Genomic DNA, 19,584 nt, shown 5'->3' on the forward strand with positions numbered 1-19,584 from the left:
TATCCATGTTTTATAGGAAGAGCAAGCGTATGCAAGAAGAGGTTTCAGGGCACTCTACTCAATCCTGCTGAGACCACCGGGGCCTTAACTTCACCACTCGCAGTACCTCAGCTAGCCAGTCAAAAGCTAATTTGGATTTGGCTGTGTGCTCTGGTTTGCTTTCAGCGAAGGAAAAGCTTGACTCTTGGGGTATCTGATCTGCTATTGCTGACCCTCCTCAGCATTTCATTATGTTTTCTCTTTTGAGCTGTGGCTTTCACAATGAAATTATGTTAAATTGAAGGAAGTACCATCTGCAAATGTCACCGCAAGTGTCCTATATCACCTCCCCCAATCTGCCTCATGTGAAAGACCCAGAACCAGAGTGGCTTGAAGGCAAATTAAATCAGACCGACAGAAACATCCAGAGCTTCGGAGGTGCCTGAAGACAGACTTCACCAAGAACATGATGTGAGCTGAGGCTACCTACCCAAATCCAGGGCAAAGCACATTCCTGTACAAATTCCACCCACTCCCTATTTTCTCCATCTCCACTAGAAAAAAAGGTCCAGCACCCTGTTGCTATGCTACAGTTGCCAGTGTCTGGTTGACTGCGGTTTCCACACAACCACGAAAAAAACACGCTCGTTTCTCACAAGAACAAAACTGGTCAGGCAGAGCTACAGGCAGCCAGTGTATCCCGGTTCCTTCGACCCCAGCCCTGCTCCTCCACCACCACCTTTCACTTCAGTCTCTATAAGAGAGCCCTTCATGGGAAGACTCAGGCACGTGAGGAGTAGGACTCCTCCTGTTTCAACACAACTGTGAACTTAAGATTGTCATCATGGATGTCCCGTTGGGACCGAGGATTAACTCCACTGAAGGCAGTGGAAGAGCAGGCAGTATTAAAGCCAGGCCAGTTAGTAAAAAGAAATATCAAGCAAGCAAGTGAATGTCACTGCTACTTCTGCTTCATCAATCTAGAGCTGAAAATACCTGTGAAAATACAAGGGGTCTTATTCATCTCAGATATGACTCTGAGCATGGCTCTGGTCTCATCAATTTAAGTAAGCAGATCTTAGCAAAGGACACCTCCTCTCCTTCCCACACCCAATAGTTACTGCCACTCTGCAAACATTGCCTGAATCTACAGTTACGCAGAGGCTGCACTTTAAGTTGTCCAAAGAAACCTCGGGTTTTAACGTAAAACGGTGTGCAAGTGTCAGCACAAGTTGAAAGCAAAGAGGTGCTACCAGCTAGCATGTTTACAAGAGGAACTGCGATAGGTGAGAAGTCAGGGCTGACATAAGCCAACAGTATTTTGAAGCCTTATGAGCTCTTTAGAGTATATGGAATAAATTGGAATAAGACTGCCACCCGTTCTTCAGTCTTGTTCATTTTGGGACAGTCAGTGACAGCCAGAAAGCAGGCATGGACTAAAAGGATGAGTTCACCCAAGGGACGAATGCTGTCTAGGAGCACTGGGATCAGAATGACCATGGCTTCTCTGGATCCCGAGAGTGGAATTTAGCCAGGCCACAACAACTAAAGGAAGTAGAGGACTTTGCACCTCTCCCCACCACCTGGAAGGCAAACATTACCTAGTCTTGCCTTGTTTTATTTCCTTCCAGCTTGATTACTCCTCAGACTAATTCCTTTCTGACACTTCCCCTGTCTAAAAGGCACGTCAGTCAGCCAGCCAGCTCACCTTTCTTAACACTTTGGCCAGAAGTACAACTGCAAGCAGTGATTTAGAACAGCCAATACTAATAAGGGTTTGCAGGGTATGAGTATATGATGCTGATGAGTATATCTGCCAGGCCATACCTTTCCAGCAGAGATATTGTAAGCATTGGGAAAAAAAAGCTTCTTTTTTTTTTTCTTCTACTTTTCCTATTTCTTTTCCTTCTCTTTTCTCTTTCTCTCATGCATGTAATTTGACTGTCTTGAAAGGAAGCTAACTCAGACTACTACAACACCACAAAAAACAACAGCCCAAGACCAGCAGAGTTGTTGTCACTTTTCCACCCAAAAAGAATAGCTAATACCATCTTTAAAGGTCAGTCAAAGTTTTTATTCTGTTAAAAAAACCTGAACACTGTACCCACAACTGAAGGGAGAATGTGAAATACTCTTTCCATAAGTAAAGTTTAGGGTTTGAGGATTTTTTTTTTTTAATGGTTTAAACTATTTTATTTGTACCTTGAAACAGTTAGCAAGACTTTTAATGGGGATTACTGCAATAGAAATAAACAAGTGCAAACAATCCAGATTGCATTCAATTTCTTAGAATGTTCTAAGAATTACCAAAAGTTAATAAGGTTTTCTTTACTCTTCCATTCTTGTCTGGGCCTGGGACATGCTGATTTCCAGAGCAGCCCATGTGCATTTAGGAAACCTGATGCCCGTCCACAATTGCATACTGAAGCTGCTGAGTTTCAGCCTATGTTGTTGCTAGCATCCCCTAATCCTCTGCACGCCCCAATTCTGGGTTCTGTCAGTCCATCACTTGAACGTGATAGGAGCTTTCTTAGAGGCAGCAGTGCGAGAGCAAAGTGAAGGGAATAATTATGTCCGAATGTTCCTAGGACAGGCAAGACACCCTCTCTGCCCAATCAAGCCGAGCTGTAGCAAACAGGCTGGAGTAAAGCTAGCTGTTCCCTAGGACTCACTGCCTCTTTACACGCAGCCGTAACCTTTCATTAAAAGGGTTACTCTGGATTTCTCACTATGTCTTCTCCCCCCACCCCACTTTTTCAGTTTTTAATGCCTAGTTCTTTAGTTGATGACAGGAATTCAGGGCCTGCTGTTCTTTGTCTCAGACTATTTCCCACTCACACTGTTTTTGGGCTGGATCGGCTGGAAGAGAAACACTATCTATACTGGTTGTCCTGAGGAAAGCTCATCCTCAGAACAGAAAGCTGGACCTTGAATCCAAAACACTGTGTTCTTCTGCAGATTTGTCTGTTACTACCAACTCGTCAGAGCAGGAAGTTAAAAATCAGCAGAAAGTGAGAACCTTCAATTACAATGCTCTGGATGAGACATCAGCAAGACCAGGAGTAAAAACATCACCAACTCACAGTGCTCACACCTGCAGCCCTACTAGTGCAAACTGGGCGGGGGGGGGACGGGGGGGGCGGACCCAAACGAAAAAGCAAACAAATAAACAGATTAATCTCAGTGTGGAAGGGGATGGAGAGGGAAGCAGGAGAGAGACTTCGGAAAATTAAACTAATTAGAAGTAAAGAAGCATTCCTGTTTGGGGTCTTGATAGCAAGTGTCTGCAAACTGCCCGACCCAGGAAAACCTTTCCCAAATTCAAATGCCACCAGTACCTGTGAAGAGCAGCTCTTTAAAGGGCAGAACAGACAGCAAGTTAACATTTCACAAGTAGTTACTGAACTAGAAAACACATAGTTTTCTGCATGTTTCCCATTCACATAGACACTTCCCAGATTACAAGAAACGTTAGGGCTGGGAAACAAATCCAGTCATTTGTATGTCTCCAGGGCACATTTAAATTGTGACCCCAGCTCCCCTTCTCTCAGTCCCAGCAGATACTGTTTGCCCGACACCCAGAGCTGCATGGACGCTGTACTCACCAGCTGACTGCTGTACCAATACAGTGATGACTCCTTCAGCACACACCAGAACTTTTTCCATTTGTTGCCAATGAAAGCTCCTTTTTCCTTCTTTTTGTAGAGCCATCCTTGGCAATCGGCTTGCCCCAGCTCTTTACACGATATCCTCCGTCGACTCATTATAAAGAACCCTGTGCCATTAAAAATACAGTGTTCTGCTTGTTTAAAAGTGCATTACCAGAAAAGATGTTGCTGCCAATTAAAAGACATCAACCTTACTTAGCAATCTCAGCGAGTCACCCAAGCATATCTTAAAATATACTTAGAAGTCGGTCAGTTTTATAATGGCTGTGACAGTAACACACATTCATTTGAAAGGCATTCTGATGTGCAGAAACAAAACGGTAAGCTATAGATAATGCAGACACTAATTAATGCTAAGATAACCATACATGTGTTTTTGTAAATTAAAAATATATCCTTTGATCCTTTTAAGAGAGGCATGCATATATTTCCCTTTACACAGCTGCACTGAAAAGAATACATCTATTTAAGTCAGCTAGAGAAAACTATTACGCCAAGTACTTGAAAACCGCTAGTGTTTGTGTATGTGCAGGCAGCTGATTCTACCTCGCTGATTTCCAGGTTTGATTCAATTAACATACCACAAGGATTTAGTCCAAAGGAGCAGCCCGTTGTCATTTTTCTCAGAATCGGTGCAAGAATCAGTGGAGTTAAAAAGCAGCCTTCCTCCAGCTGAGTAGCAGTATAAAATCCTCAGCCTCCCAAGAATAAGACATACTAAGAAAATAACAAAAGAGGAACCCAGAAGAGAAAAGAAAAAAGAATCTCTCATTACCTTGACTTTTCTTTTTTGTCTTCTGACGCAAAGGAACCTGTAAGAAATGCAGGAAGGAAAGAAAAGAGGAAATTTCAGATTGTGTTGCAACATTTGTGTAGAAAGGGGAGGGGGAAGCTAGAGAAGGACGTGGTGGTGATGCTGGTGGTATATGCAGGATGGAAACATAACCCACTCACTGCTGAAGGGACATTAGTAACTGAAGCATAAAACGTGTTAATTAAAATTGATGTATATCTAGTTGAGCAAGAGCAAACCTAACTCTGTTAATGTGTCTATCTACTAGTGCTTCCTGTTTCACACCCACAGGCAGCTTCTACTTTGCTACATGTTTGCCTGAATTGTATTCTGTGTTCAGAAGTTAAAAAATAGAAGTTAGAACTCCGATATTTTAATGCTTCTTTACACTCTATGATGGGTATTTACAAACGTGGGGAGATTAAAAATACATGCCAGGTGTCTGAGAGTCCTTTAGCTTATTCTAAGAAATCCTGAAAAAGAAAAAAATTGGATTTTCCACTCCTCTTTATTTAGTGCAGAGAACGTATTTCCCTCTAGGTAAGAGTTTCATAATATTTCTTTAAAAAAAATTAAATTAAAAAAAATAATAATAAAAAAATCACACAAACCTGACAGATTATCCAAATGGTAAAACATAAATATGCCAGAAGTTTGCCATGCCATATATGAGAGTTTTAGTCACTGCAAAAATAACACAATTGAATTATACTTACTCACTTGCAGTCTATATATTTTATCCCACATAAACACATAGAAAATGAAACTAAAACAGAAGACCATGGACCAAAAAAGAGGTCATTAGAAATGTAAGGTCTGGCTTTTGGAGTAAATAAATTCTCCCCACACAGGCTGGTTAGTTGTACGATTGTGGACAAAGCACTTGCCTTCTCTTTGCCTCAACCTTTCCATCTCTAGCATGGGAACAAAAGCATTCACTTTTTTCTATTTTTAGGAAGGTTTTGAAGCCTCCGGATGACAAATGCTGGATAAGGTGACGTATGATTTAATATGCTCAGCCACAACGTTGCTATGCAAAGCTGGTAGCTACCTGATCCGCTGCAGAGCTACGCTATGAACATCCCTAATGCAGCCCCTCTGCCTAGCCAGCTGGCTTTTCAGAAAAACAAAACCCCATTTCATATTATTCTTGAAGGATTTGATGGCTCTTCTCACAGGCGAATTAAAGGTGAGTAAAGCTATACCATCTGGAAACAGCAAGAGAAGAGACCACTGCCACCACTATTTACAAGAGCTAGAACTTTCTCTAACCAGTGATATTTGCAGCATGTATCAGAGTGCAGAACTGCATATCACAGTCGTGTGCTTATCTGGTACCGATTTGAGATGACCTGAACAATACGCTTGTGGAAGGCTTTACCAGGAATGAATAATCCCAGACTCCTGCTTAATCATCACATATTCTTTTTTTCCTTTTTTCTTTTTCCCTTTTTTTTTTTTTTTTTTTAAATTCCACCACTGCCTGCCTCTCTCTCAGACTATTCTCCATGACAACAGACAAAGAAAAGCAATGAGAAAACACATTGGCTCTATTGGAGGCTCCGCTATTTCCCCATCCTATACAGGCCACCCTTCGTGTCTTCATTCCAAAGAAAGTAATGCCCTGTTTAGGACACGTGGAAATAATATATGGCCTCAGTGTATCAATGGGTCACCCAGTCACACTAATTACTTTCCTTTAGAGCTACCCAAAGTGGTATTAAGAAAAACAAGTATGAATCAGCTCTCCTTGCACAAAAACTATGTTGTGGGGCAACATCACATCTTTGCCATGATACTACAGTGGGGTCATTTCATCTTTAACCAACATAAAGTTCTACAACAAGACGAGCAATACTGAGACAGGATGTGGCTCTCTGTAAACAACAGAGGAAGAAGTAGATCTTTCCACTAACCTTACTGAAGATCTAAAGCAAAAAAACACGGTCTATGGCTTTTCTGTCAAGAAAGGGTTAATAACCATATTACATAAATCACCCATTAGGCCCCACTTTATATACAGACTGAGGAAAAAACTGATTACCTAGTAAGAGCTCGGGGTAGCAAAAAGAATTTACAAATGTACATTTATTATTCAGCAGCAATGATGGTATCCTGCTGCAAGTTGACAGGGGTGATGAAGCCCCATCTCTTCATATTTTGTGGGAGGAGTTTGGAAATTAATGGGGGAAGGAAGGACACTTTCTCCAGTCAGCACTATGTTTAGTTCGACTGGAAAAAATCAGTGATAAATCTGTAACAAAATCATTGCTGAGTGAGATTTCATGAATTAAGATGCATTTCTGGTTTTCTTTCCCAGTATTCCTGAAAGCTGAAGTAAATTTTCCACAAATTAATCCTAAACCTGGAATTCAGCCACTTTTAAATGTTTTTAGTGCTGTTTAGAAGCCCAGCATCATCTTATAAAAAATACCTGGTTTGCTCTGTGCAAGAGAAACCTCTAATCCCAGATTGCAGCAATGAAATCTAGTGTTATTCACAAAATTGTCTTCCCAAATTTTGATTTATGAATAAACAAAAGCAACCTCTTTCTCCAAAGCACCAGTATTTGGAGTCAGACAGATACTTTATGAAATAAACAAACAGTTTTCAGTAAAACTGTTTTAGTCTAAAACCAATAGAAAACCTGTATTTAAATGAATCTACCACAAAAATTCATAAAATGCCTCACCAACAGGATTTGGATTCAGTTTTCCGCAAGATTACAACATATTCACAAGTCTCCAGTGGCAAACCTTTCCTCAAGAAATAAATTAAAGTTTCCTCCTCTGAAAACTGGCTTATGAGAGTCAACAATCTCATTTCAGTGAGCCTGGGTGAAAACTGATTAAGTTTCACTCCTAATAGGAGACATTAACACCAGTGCAGAACTAACAGCAGTGCAGAACGAAGCGAAAACTGCAGAAGGCAGAGTTATTACCGGTAAAACCAATGGTACTGACCAGGGGCGTAACAGCAGTTTCAGGTGGGAATGTACTGTAACTATTAGACATGGTCACTGGAACAGTCTGAAACGGTCATGATTTTACTATGTTTCTGACAATGGTGGATGTTTCTCTATAAAGCTCTATTTCCTGATGGCAAATGATTTATTTCATTACCACAGGTTCAACTGAAAACCAAACCAAAAAAAAAAAAAAAATCAGATCTAAATGCAAAATGTTACAGTTATTTGCAACTTTAGGAGGGTTGTCATTTTTGTGCAAGGCTGAGAATACAGGGTAGGTTTTGGTTTACTCATCGGTTTACTGAGACCTGAGGTCTAAACAGGATGGGATAGGGATCCTGCAGGACAATGCAGGCTTCAAGCTTGCTATCCATTACTCCTCCATGTGGCAAATAAACCCAGGAGCCACTTGCAAAGGGAGCCGCACAACTGAGCACTGTTCACAGCCGCTTCTGTGCCAGGCACGCTCCACCAATGAGCAAAAACATACAAGAGAAGTGACAACTTCAGCGAGAGACTTCTGTCAGTTTAGAGATCCTATTTTTCCAGAGAATCACAGTATGGTTGAGCTTGGAAGGGACTTCTGGAAGTCATCCAGTCCAACCCCCCCACTCAAGGAAGGACACCTACAGCTGGTTTTCCAGCACTGTGTCCAGACAGCTCTTGAATATCTCCAACGATGGAGACTTCACAGCCTCTCTGGGCAGCCTGTGCCAGTGCTTGGTCACCCTCACAACAAAAAAGTGTTTCCTGATGTTCAGAGTGTTTCTGAGTGTTCAAAGTGTTCCTCCTGTGTTTCAGTTTGTGCCCATTGCCTCTGGTCCTGTCACTGGGCACCACTGAAAAGAGCCTGGCTCTGTCATCTTTGCACCCTCCCTTCAGGTATTTACATGCATTAATAAGATCCCCATGAGCCTGTTCTCCAAGCTAAACAGTCCCAGCTCACTCAGCCATTCCTCATATATTAGATGCTCCAGTCCCTTAATCATCCTTGTGGCCCTTCATTGGACTCTCTCCAGTATGTTCATGTCTCTCTTGTACTGGGCAGCCCAGAACTGGACACAATGCTCCAGGTGTGGCTTCACCAGCACTGAATAAAGGGGAAGGATCCCCTTCCTTGACATGCTGGCCATATTTTGTCTAATGCAGCCAAGGATACCATTTGCCTTCTTTGCAGCAAGGGCACGTTGCTGGCTCATGTTCAACTTGATGTCCACCAAGACTCCCAGGTCCTTTTCCTCAAAGCTGCTTTCCAGCTTGGCAGCCCCCAGCATATACTGGTTTCCCCCGGCACTATCATTTGTGCTCACATGGAGTAACAGTAGGGGGTAGAAGTCAGAAGGCTGGACAAGCTTTGGCAGTCCCTCCACAACATCCTGGATCTTGGCCCCTGCTAGGCAGCAAACCTCTGCAGATGGTTGGTTGAGTCTACAGATGGGTGCCTCTGTCCCTCCAGAGCAGGGACTCACCCATTGTGATGATTCACCGTTTCTTCCTGGTAGCCTTACATGGTTTACAGCTAGGTAAACCAGGTCCTTTGCTAGCAGGCACATCTGGCTCCTTTTCAGTTTTGAGGACAGTTAACCTATTTTGCAGCTGCAAGGTCTTAGGTTGGGCAGGAGCCTTCCTTTTGGTACTAGAAGTCATCAACTTCCATCCCTCCTCTTCTCCAGAGGTTTTGCTTACTTTGATAGTAGGGGTAGGCAGTGCCTGCTCCTCCATTGCAGGTGGGGACTGAGGCTTTTCAAGCTGTTGTGTCTCAGAGAAGACCCTATCTATCTCCCTTTCATCTTCTCTGATGCTGCGCAGCCTGCTTACTTCCTCCCGTATCTCCTCCAGTTGGCAGCACAGCTCCTCCAAGAGGGCACACCTCCTGCAGGGCAGAGGGCAATCTCTCCCGGCCTCAGGGAGAGGTCCCAGGCACTTTCTGCAGCCGGGCACTTGGATGGCTGCATCCGCCATCTGAAGCTCAGTCTGTGCCAAAGGTTCTGCCCTACCAGGGACAGCTGCTCCCACATCTACTGGGGAAACTGCTCTGTTACCACCATGCCTAAGACTGTTACAGCAGCTCTATTTCAGCCAAGGCCCCCTTACTTCACTCCTCCTTCACACCCTGCTGCACAAACTGCTGGGTCTGTGGGCTGCGCTCTGGGCCTGGCTCTTAGGTCCCTTCCAAGCATCAGTTAAAGGGTGCTTGACCTTCCCTAAACAGAGGGAGCTGCATCAAAGGCTCCAGGCACCCTGGGTCAAGGGCAGCTGATCATGCTCATTAGAAGCTGCTAGAGCTTCCTCGGGCCTACACCCTTGTGTCTCCCCTTACCTTGTCTTTGCCTGACAGCAAGTATTTGCAAATATATATTATGGAGGCTACATGTTTCCAGCCTCCCTTCCAAATGCATGGCCTTGAGCAGTCATCGCTGGGAACCAAACTCAGGTGGGCAGCATCCCCTTGGGGAGCTGCCAGGGGCAGTCGGGGATCGCCCCAGGGGATCCTTCTGCCTTGAGACCGAGGGGCATGCAGCCTGCAAACTCCCCAGGAGAAAACAAATGCAGCAAAATAGGTGTGTGAGCCTATTTCAAGGGAAAGAAAAAGATTGTTCTACAAGCAAAAGCAGGGGCATTGGGCTAATACTGAAGATCAGACTTCATGCCTCATGAAGTTCAACTCACAATGCAAGAGCCTGAGAAGGCACCAAAGACAGCTATGATCAATAGTTCATCTTCTACAGAGCAGTATTTTTCCTTAAGCTTATCAAGAGTTAGACAGATGTGTGGCTAAGAAAATCCTTTGCTAGGCTCCTGTGTCCTAAGTTACTGCTTTCTCATCCGTTGAGGCATAGGACTTGGAAGTGGCATCAGCCCCATACAATAGACTTCATTTCACCCTTGGAGCAGAACTGGGGCAGCCTGTGGCAGCCTCGCCACTCAGCCTGGCCCATAAGCAGCATTTTGTTTAGATATTGATGTTGTCCACGGTCTTCTATGATTACAAGGGCACAACCCCAACATACGACCTCTTCAGCTGATGAGTAACTCTGGCATAACGTCAGTTATACTTACGAGAGCATTGCTGTCAGCTTCCATGAATGGTTTCAAAGCTTAGTGGGAAGGCTGTAAAAAGAGAAAGTTTTGTTTACTTAAGTTCTGTATTATGTTTTCATATAAGAGGTCTTGATAGTAGACTAAAAAAAAATGTGTTTTATACGCTTTGACCTGCCAACTTTACCCTTCCCATCCAGCCACCCCCTCAAAAAAAGACCTTTTCCAAAGATAATACTGTGTTAAGCAACCTGATTTTACCGACTTATAAGTCAACCAGTGCTAAGGAACACTATTTCAAAGCTATCCAAGCTTTTCTATGAAATAAACAGAATAAAACTCATGGATGTGGTTGGGGGGGGTTGCTTTTTGTTTGTTTGGTTTAGAGTTTTGGAGGGGGTGGGCAGTGTTAGCAAATGAATAGAGAATAAATAAGTAAAATGGGGGGGAGGGCAGCGTTTTTTGTTTGGTTTGGGTTTTACTTCGAAAGAAATCTATAAGATTTTGATTTAAATTCGGCTGAGCTACTCCCAGTGTTTTCTGGGAATTCTAGTTAGCTAATCTGCCCACTCTCCCAAGCAGGATGGGCTTTCATACTGGACCACCCATTCTATAATGAGTTGCAGTTTTTCCTTTCAGAGAGCAAAATCTGTGCAGTCCAACAGCAGATGCTAGGGTTTATTTTCCAAAGATACACAAAGTTAGTAGTTATCCATTTAGGTCACAGTTCAGGTGATTTCATTTGGTATACACAACAAATAGTCAACTCCCTACATGATTTTCCTTTGGCTGGATGATGAAGGATTCAGTGCAGTGTACAAGATAAAAGAAAACATACCAACTTTTTAGTGCCAGCAAAGTTCCTATAAAACTCACCCCTCTACGTATGAAAGAATCATTCGGTGAAATGGGAGAGGATACAAGATTGTTGAAGTGAGCAAGAAAGGATTTCCAGAAATAGAGCCACACTTCAGAAGAATTTCTAACAAGAACTTTTTCCTGTTACTAAAACCAGTAATTTAAGATATGTGCCAATCCTTATACATAATATTTGTTTCAGTTTGAGAATAAATTCTTAAAACAGAAAATAAAAACCCACCTACTGGCTTCCAGCAATTTCAAACCAAAAATAGAAAGGCAAACAAATACATATTTTTCTGGCTCCCAACTGTTTCTCTTCAAAAATAGAAAGAAACACTTTCTATAAGCGGCTCAAATTGAAGTAATATCATGATGAGGAGAGATGTTGTGGCAAATAATTTTAAGGATGTTTAGAAATCATAGTTAGTATAAACAAGCAGAGGAAACACCTTTAGTTATACAAGCAAATTAACATCGAGCCTCAAATACCGAGCCAGAAAGCAAGGGAATAACAGACCAAATTATAGTAATTATTGTGACATGTGGCCTTTTGCCTGTCATTTCTTCATTTCATGTGTGCTTTGGGTTTGGGGAGGGTGGAGTATAATTATACAAACTGCACAGATTTGAATCAGCCATGGTACCAGGAGCAAGAGGAGAAGTCTTAGTTAACTGGCAAGGAAATGTTTCCGCCTGTGTGCTTTGTGCCAAAGGAGTTGAAATGGATTTCAGCAGAACCTTCTCAGTGACTTGAACTCAAACTTTTGTTTAGTTTCCAGACACTGGATAAGCAATTTTTGAGCCAGCATTCAATGTTCAAAAGCAGCACTGACTTCTGTCTCATTCTAGTTAAGAGTATAATTTATTATTCCCTGTATAAAGAAAGGTATTAAAAAAAAAAAAATCACACATTCACTGCAAAAATAACTCTCATCCACATAACCTGAGTTTATTTCTCCTAAGTAAACCCAACCTGAGTAAGATTAGTTACACTGTGAAATAGCATTAGGATTTTTATGTCCACTCAAGTGTACTCAACTGTTGCAAAACCAACATTTCAGAAGGGCATAACCTGTTTATCTCTGTACTACAGTAAAATAAGTGTTTCCTTTCAATTTTCTGAAGGTGCATTTTGGGAAAACCATCTATCCTTTCTAAACAGACAGGCAAATTAGGAGAAGGAGCTGGATAAATATGGCCACTCAAGTAGAGCTAGTCTATACCCACCTTACTGGATGGTCCAGCACGAATCTGCAGGGGCTGTCACCAGGAGCTATAACCCCTCCACCCCCCAGTTTTCCCATCCCAGATACTGCAGTTAGCATCCCTGGCTGAACTGTGCCCCTCACGTGCCCTCTGTGTGATGGTAGGTGGTCACATCATGGCAGCCCAGGAGCATGCCCAGGGCTGGCAGTTTTGCTGGCAGAAGAGTTTCTCAGCTCACGAAAACTACACCTGAGCTCAGGAGCTTGGCAAGCCAGCGAGAGGTTAGTAAGAAACAACACCTCGGTTCATACCACCTGGAGGACATCTCGATTCCTAACTGGAACAGCTGCAGCAGGAGGAGACTTGGCCCAAACCACCTCATTTCATACCACTCAGGGCACTGTATTACAGACTAGAGACAGTCATGTGTGTATCCTTGTCCTCATTTCGGTGGACATGGAATTTGAAGCGGGGTCTCACCCGCAAAGATGTGTCCTAAGCACCAAGGTGAGGATGTGGGATTCCAGCCCTCTTCCTGAGCCTCTCCATTTGCAATGAGGTAAGATCTGGAGAGGGAAACCCTCCAGCCTACAGATCAAGGTACCCACATGGAAAATGTGCACCACCATTGCAGTCTGCTGTGACGGATGTTCAATCCACTGAAATGGCAAAGTGGAACAAACCAAAGAGAGAAATAAAACAAGGCACAGTGAAACCTCTCCGACTTCAAATGGCTTTTTAAAGGAGAAAACAGACTTGAAACTCTCACTTCCTGGAGGATAAAACATAATGGATATACTGGTTAAAAGCAAAGGGGATGGATTTACATTATCAGTTTGTAAACCATACCTATATTCCTTTGGCTTTTCTTAGGGGTGCCTGAAACAACTCATTTAATTTCAGTCTGGATTGAATAAAATATGTCAAAAGTGGTTTCAGCTAAAAGATTTCTAATTCAAGTTTCTGAGTTTTTTAAATTTTGATTCAACAACTAAACTATAAATATCAGTTTGCATAGCTTTATTAGCCCCACATCACTCTGGCCCTTTCAAGAAGAGTAACAAACAAGTAGGTACATAAGCAATAGCTGATGCAACAAATGTGGAAACACAGCAAGTGACTTATCAGAAATATCTTGCAATCGTTTCCATTTGACTGCATCATCTCTTCTGAAATAAATAGAAATGTCTCTGTTAAAGATCAAAGGCAATGTTAAGCGTGGGGAAAAGGGGAAAAAAACTCTGAGGTTCCAATTATTCTAATTGCAAAAAGCAATCTTAATTCATTAGTAATATTCCTCTTGTGGAAGTCAAAATCCACAAGGTCTGATGCTCCTACCAGTTACAAGCTACAGTGAGGATGTCGATCTGCAATGATACTGGTGTAAGCCTGCCAGACATGCCTTCCAGGCATCCTTCAGATGACATCCAGAGTGGGCATATGCCTTCCTGCTTCTGAGCAAAATATTTGAGATATGTAACATGACTCAAACTATTTGTGTTGCAGAAGCACCCAAAATGTGCGTTGCTCAGTTCCTGTTCAGATGGCACTGACACAGACTACTGGAAAAAAAAAAATTCTACTTTACCAAGCACAAAGTCAGGGCTGTAAGACAACCTGGAAAATAAGCTTTTTGCCTTCCTTCTGTTTACATTTCTCACACTGGTCACCAGCTTTAACCTCTCTGCTTGCTTTCTGTTTATTTGGCTGCCTGCAACAACCTGCACTTCAACGGGCAATGAATTGACAGCGATATGAAACTAGTGACAGTGCTACAAAAATTTCCCCCAAAAAAATCAATGATTACTTAATCACATACCTCACTTACCAGGCATTAGGAATAGCATTGCCTCAAATTATAGCAGCGCTTGATGCACTGTCCTGTGGCAAGGGGACAGCCTTACATAATAGTCCTAAATTATTACATTACCTCTAACTGGGGTTCTTGCAACAATTCAGGGGAAAAATAATCACAGTGATTGTAAGCTCATAATTGTCCTTTGGGTTACTAGAGATCCATTTAATCTGCCAGAACCTTACCATTAACTACTAATTAATCAGATCTAGACAGTTACTTAACTGGTTAATCAGCTATCTAAATCGACTATCTTACTTGTACAAGGAGTTTCTTGATCTGCAGATTTTCTCTCATTTACTGGGTCACCAGGAAAGTTGGATATTAAGCTGGTGCTTTGCCACGGGGCAATGACAAACAGACATTAAGGCACTTTTCATGAAAGTTCATGGACCATCCCACCCTGGTTAAGTTGTGTCCCACCCACCTTGGTCCCCATGACTTTGTGTTTCCAATTGCAGATGAAACTACAGATTCACCATTAGCATCGGAAACAACCAGTCCATTTAAATATAATCATAACTCATAATTGTCAGCGTATACCTTCAGCTTTGGCCACAATGGATAAATTTAAGCTTGTTAAATAAAAATTACCCTTTGAAAAGCCAAAAGTGTTCTTATCACAGGCCTAGCAGCAGGAAACAGCATTTGTCACATTATAATACCATTGGTTATAAACTTATTTTCAAATGCATTTGAAATTATTCAATCCCCTCACCTGCAAGCAATTCAAAAAGACAACTTCTGACTCCATTTGTGAGAGGGCCAGGAAAAACTGGAACAAGGTTCATTGCTCCCGTCCTGGAGACAGAAAGGGACTGGAGACATCGCCCTGCTTGGATCACGGCCAGGTCCTGTCAGTCCAGCCAGGAAGCCCAAGAGCAGCAGGTTACAGGCGTTGACAGCTCTGAACAAGCAGTTGCAGGAGCCCACGCTCACCGCCTTTGGGAGGAGAGGGGCTGGAAAGAAAGAAGAGGTTCAACAGAAGAGAGATGCTCCAGCTGCGTCTGTGGCCTCACAGACAAAAACGAGAAATCAAAATGGCATGCTTAGTGAAGTGTGTCTGCCCCAAATGTGAGTTTTCATGCAGATTCCTTATAGTGTTGAGCTGATTCCTAATGCTGTTACGTTTGAAGGCCAAGAAAGAGTTTGCAGAAACATTAAGTGCAATACTTCAATTACTGCTGCCTCCTAGCTGGCTCTTTTGCTGTGGCAGGCAATAAAAGCAGGCAAAGTTAAGTTGGCTGCAGAAATGGATGAAGAGTTAGTGCTGTTAAGGGTAAGAAAACACTCCAGGTCTAAAGAAGCACTTCCCTGGTGTTCTGCTCTCTTCCAAAGATGCACAGTTCTTTGCTAGCCCAGAAGATGAAACACAGAGAGGAGGCAGGAAAAAAAGCCCGAAAGCCTGTAGCCCTTCCTGAGACAACAATCTAAGGGGTTTCTTTTGAAGTAAGTCCTCTGCAAAAAGATACAGATGAGAGGGGAGGGAGCATCGTTCCCTCCTCTATTTTTTCAGATCAGCCTTTCAGGAAACACAGTGTTGAGGGAACACTGCAACACCCAGCACCTAAAGAGAGAACGAGGGGGATGTTTCCCCTCAGCACAAAGGCACAAAACTGCTGCAATAACCATAAACGTGGATCATCGCAGTGACAGGAACCTGAGACATCCTCACTGGAAGGCAGTTCAGACAAACATTTGCTGTCAAGGCAGTGCAGAAGGTTTTATGCATCCAAAGGAAAGTAAAAATTGAAAAAATTAATCACAGCAATAAGCCACTGCAAAACATTTTGTGAATTTGCTGGATGAGGTTCAGAGGAAAAAAAAAGAAAAAGAAAAGGTATTGTCATCAAAATTAACCACGTTTCCTAAAATAAGACTAATAAAAAAAAATTCTGCCAGATAGAGCTGACATGGGGAGGCTGCCTGGCACACCCTGGCTTCCAGCTCTGTCCCACACCATTTCAAGAACAAACTGACTTTGGGGGCCATTTGCCCAGCACAACACAGTGGCATTTTCCTTCTGGAGAATTTTTACTATTTCCCCTCCAGTGGCCATTGGGATGAAAACCCACCTTGGAGTCAGGAGTCCCCCAGGCGGGGAATGGCCTCCCTGCAGCCCCACAGTGCTGCCAGGCTGCCCGGAGGGGCTCAGCCCCCACCCACACATTGCCAGAGGCATCCCATGGACAGTGATAATTTGATTTAAGGCAGCAAAGCCAAGGCTAGAGCAGGAACCGACAAGTCCTTCTTATGTTTACAGTTGCTCTCCAGAGCACTGTGGAAGGAGTTTTCTCCTATGTCCAAAAAAGCAAAGTTACCTGAGCAATATTTCCCGAGCTGCCACCCTGACTAGAGATGTAAGAAGGAAATTCAGTCCCATTACAGTTGCCACAACTGCAATGTAATACATCAGGATAACAGGAGCACACATTTGGCTCCTGCATTTGAGAACAAAAGGCCACGAAAAATTGCTACTATTTGCACTTTCTGAAGGTTAGACGTGAATCCTCTTCTCCTTTCTTCCACTCAGGCAATGTTCATTACATCAACAGCACTATACAAAAGGCCAGCGTTCACACTTCCAGAGAAATGTCAAGAGAACAGGTTTTGAAAAGTAAAGCAAGATCATTATGCTGATGATCGTGAGGATGAAGAAAGAAGTAGCTGGGACACTTGCTGCTTCTTCCACCAAAGACTGCCACTCCACGTTCACAAAGTTTACAAGAAACAGAAGTCTTGAGAGTCCTGTTTGATTCTTCATTAAAAGATCAGGAGCATCAAAGAGTTTATCTTCCTTCCACCCTTCACAGTACACAAAGTACAGGCACTGTACTCAGACGTCACCTCTGCAATAGAGCGATCTCAGTGGGGCGAGGTGTAGCGATGGCAAACTGCCCTGGCAGGTTGCACCAGAGGAGGGTGGAACTGCTCCCGCACTACAATGTAGTCTGGTCAGCCACAAAGATTTGCATGTGGTCTTCTTTTCCCCATGGGTGAAAGGCATTTCCCCAGGAACAACAGAATGGAGAAAACTGGACTGCTCACATCAGAGCTTCTCCAGAGAAATTTAACCAGCACTCATTCCTCAATTCAACACCCAGGTCCACATGCTAGTGTATAACGTGGAGTTTCTCCAAGGTCCAGGACAGGCAGGCTGGCAAGCTGGGCAGGCAACTCGGAGCCAAGTGCTGTTCCCAGTACATCTGAGTTAGACCAGATATGGACTGCTGAGAGGCAAAAAAATCACCTCTAGGATAAAAGCTCAAAGATATGATGAGAAGGTGCTCTTAGAAATACTTTTCCCTGGGAATCCAGTTTAATCATCAGTGGCTTCCCTGCTTCTAGACTATTTCAGCAGTAGATTTGGTTTTCTTTTAATCACATTGATTCTCATTATCTATTCAAATTGCTACCAGCCATCTTTACTTTGACTTATGTTTGCAATGAGCAAAAGAAGAAAGCCTGCTTCACAACACAAAGAGAGCATAGTAAGAAATAACTGCTAGAAGATAGCTTCCCACCAGTATGAAAAGGGAGGTCTTGTCCAAGGTGGTTAGCATAACAAGCTGGTTGGCCCTGAGAGCTGAAATAAAACTCAGAAAAAAACCTATTACTGGTTGCAAAAGATTGCTGCAATACATCTCTGCAGCCATCACCACCTCCAGGCATTCAGGATTTACTGTGATTCTTGCTTCTTAAACACTATAGCCTTTGCCAGAACATCTGTACACTGAAATAAATCATTAAACATGACTATTTGCTACTCCTGCAAATGCAGATCTGACTACATCTGACACTTGTATCTTGAATCTTACAGAAATGAACACTTTTCCTTACTCATTTTCTGTGGGGTTGCCCTCACTGTGGTAAAATGTGAAAGAAAAGCAGTGAGCAGTTTTCTAAAGGAGAAGGTAATATAGTGAAACTATTCACATAAAACTAAAAACTGAACTTGTTCTTTCACAGGAACAATTTCCAGGTTTTCTCAGATGATCTGGGGGATTTTGATGTCATAAGCTGTATCTCACCAAAGATTTTCCCTTAAATTCTGCCATGTTATGGTGCTCTCAACATTTTATAAAGAGTGAAATCTGTGTCTCCCTGTCTCCTTTTTCTTCTAAGGAGAGAGTCTCTCTCTCCTCTGTTTTTCTTCTAAACCAGTCCCAAGCTGTTTATGTCCTTTTATATTTAGATACTCCAGTATGGAGTACCTCCATTTTTTAACCTAATTCTTATACAAATATCTTTCAAGTTTTACATAAGAAAAGCAAATAGGCAAAATAACTTTTAGACTTCACAGTGATAAAAAAATATTAATAAAGACAAAATAAAATTAGTATTATCAAATATTTAACAGCAATGTATAGCTCATAGTAACTGCAGCCTCAATAGTTATTCTTACTTTTATGATCCTCTTTAAATAAATTATTTTAAATTGCTGCTTCAGTTTTCCCTCTTGTGCCATGTGCCATTTTGGCAACAAAAAAATTTGGCAACAAAACCCCCATGGTAGTACAAATAATTAACGAGAAGTAAAAGCTTGGAGAAAAGCAACCCCACTCTTGGTATTTCCCATTGCAGCAGAGTTATAATTTATACCAGTTAAGAGTCTGAGGCTAACATAAGGATTTGAAACACCCATAATTTAAATTGTATCAGTTTTAAATCAGCTCACTTGATGACACAACTTTCAACATGCACTTTTTCTGACATGGGAAGGAATGGTGTATTTGTCTTCCTAGCTGGTCTCTCGGGCTTTACTCAAGTAAGTGCCACGACGTATCCTGTTTCTGTTGGCAGCTAGATAGCTTCTCATGCCTTCTGACCAGATATTATAAATTAGCACACCTGTTTTGCAAGCATTGTCAAGCACAACAAGGTTGTAATACTCCTGTCTTGTTAAAGTCATGGAAAAGATTAGAAAGATTTAAAGATCATTAAAAAATTTGGATACAACTCCTCTACGCACATCACTGGCAGAACACAACTGAATTACTACCTCATGACAGGTGATGGTGCTTTTTAGACATGCGGGCATGACCAGAAACACCTCAGTGAGTACACAGAGCTCTGAAGTGAACATCTGAATGCAAAAATCCTACTCAATACCAGTAAGCACTTCGTCTTTCAGGGCAATAGCTGCTACCATCCATTCCACCCCTCATTTTTTCAGAGATAAAGAAATATCTTGAAGAAAGTCTAAATGTGAACA

General features: G+C 42.4%; 1 protein-coding gene and 1 long non-coding RNA gene across 8 annotated transcripts in view; one reads left to right on the forward strand and one right to left on the reverse strand.

Annotated features, from left to right (window-relative positions):
• The window catches only part of IPCEF1 (interaction protein for cytohesin exchange factors 1), an 88,319-nt gene that overhangs the window by 39,027 nt on the left and 29,708 nt on the right, over positions 1–19,584 (reverse strand). For 3 of the 7 annotated variants that reach the window (XM_030021954.2, XM_030021953.2, XM_041125253.1), the window contains exons 2-4: positions 10,469–10,519; positions 4,423–4,459; positions 3,585–3,754 (exon numbers count right to left, since the gene is read on the reverse strand). In XM_030021954.2, the coding sequence (XP_029877814.1) occupies positions 3,585–3,754; positions 4,423–4,459; positions 10,469–10,492 (231 nt within the window). In that variant the 5' untranslated portion in view covers positions 10,493–10,519. The other 4 variants (XM_030021952.2, XM_030021951.1, XM_041125252.1 and 1 more) reach the window with 3 other exon arrangements.
• LOC115344522 lies at positions 8,213–17,435 on the forward strand. Its single transcript, XR_003924547.1, has 3 exons — positions 8,213–8,325; positions 9,382–9,384; positions 17,425–17,435. It is a non-coding gene; the product is annotated as an uncharacterized LOC115344522 (long non-coding RNA).

Source organism: Aquila chrysaetos, chromosome 8 (assembly GCF_900496995.4).
Source record: "Aquila chrysaetos chrysaetos chromosome 8, bAquChr1.4, whole genome shotgun sequence".
Taxonomy (NCBI): Eukaryota; Metazoa; Chordata; class Aves; order Accipitriformes; family Accipitridae; genus Aquila; species Aquila chrysaetos.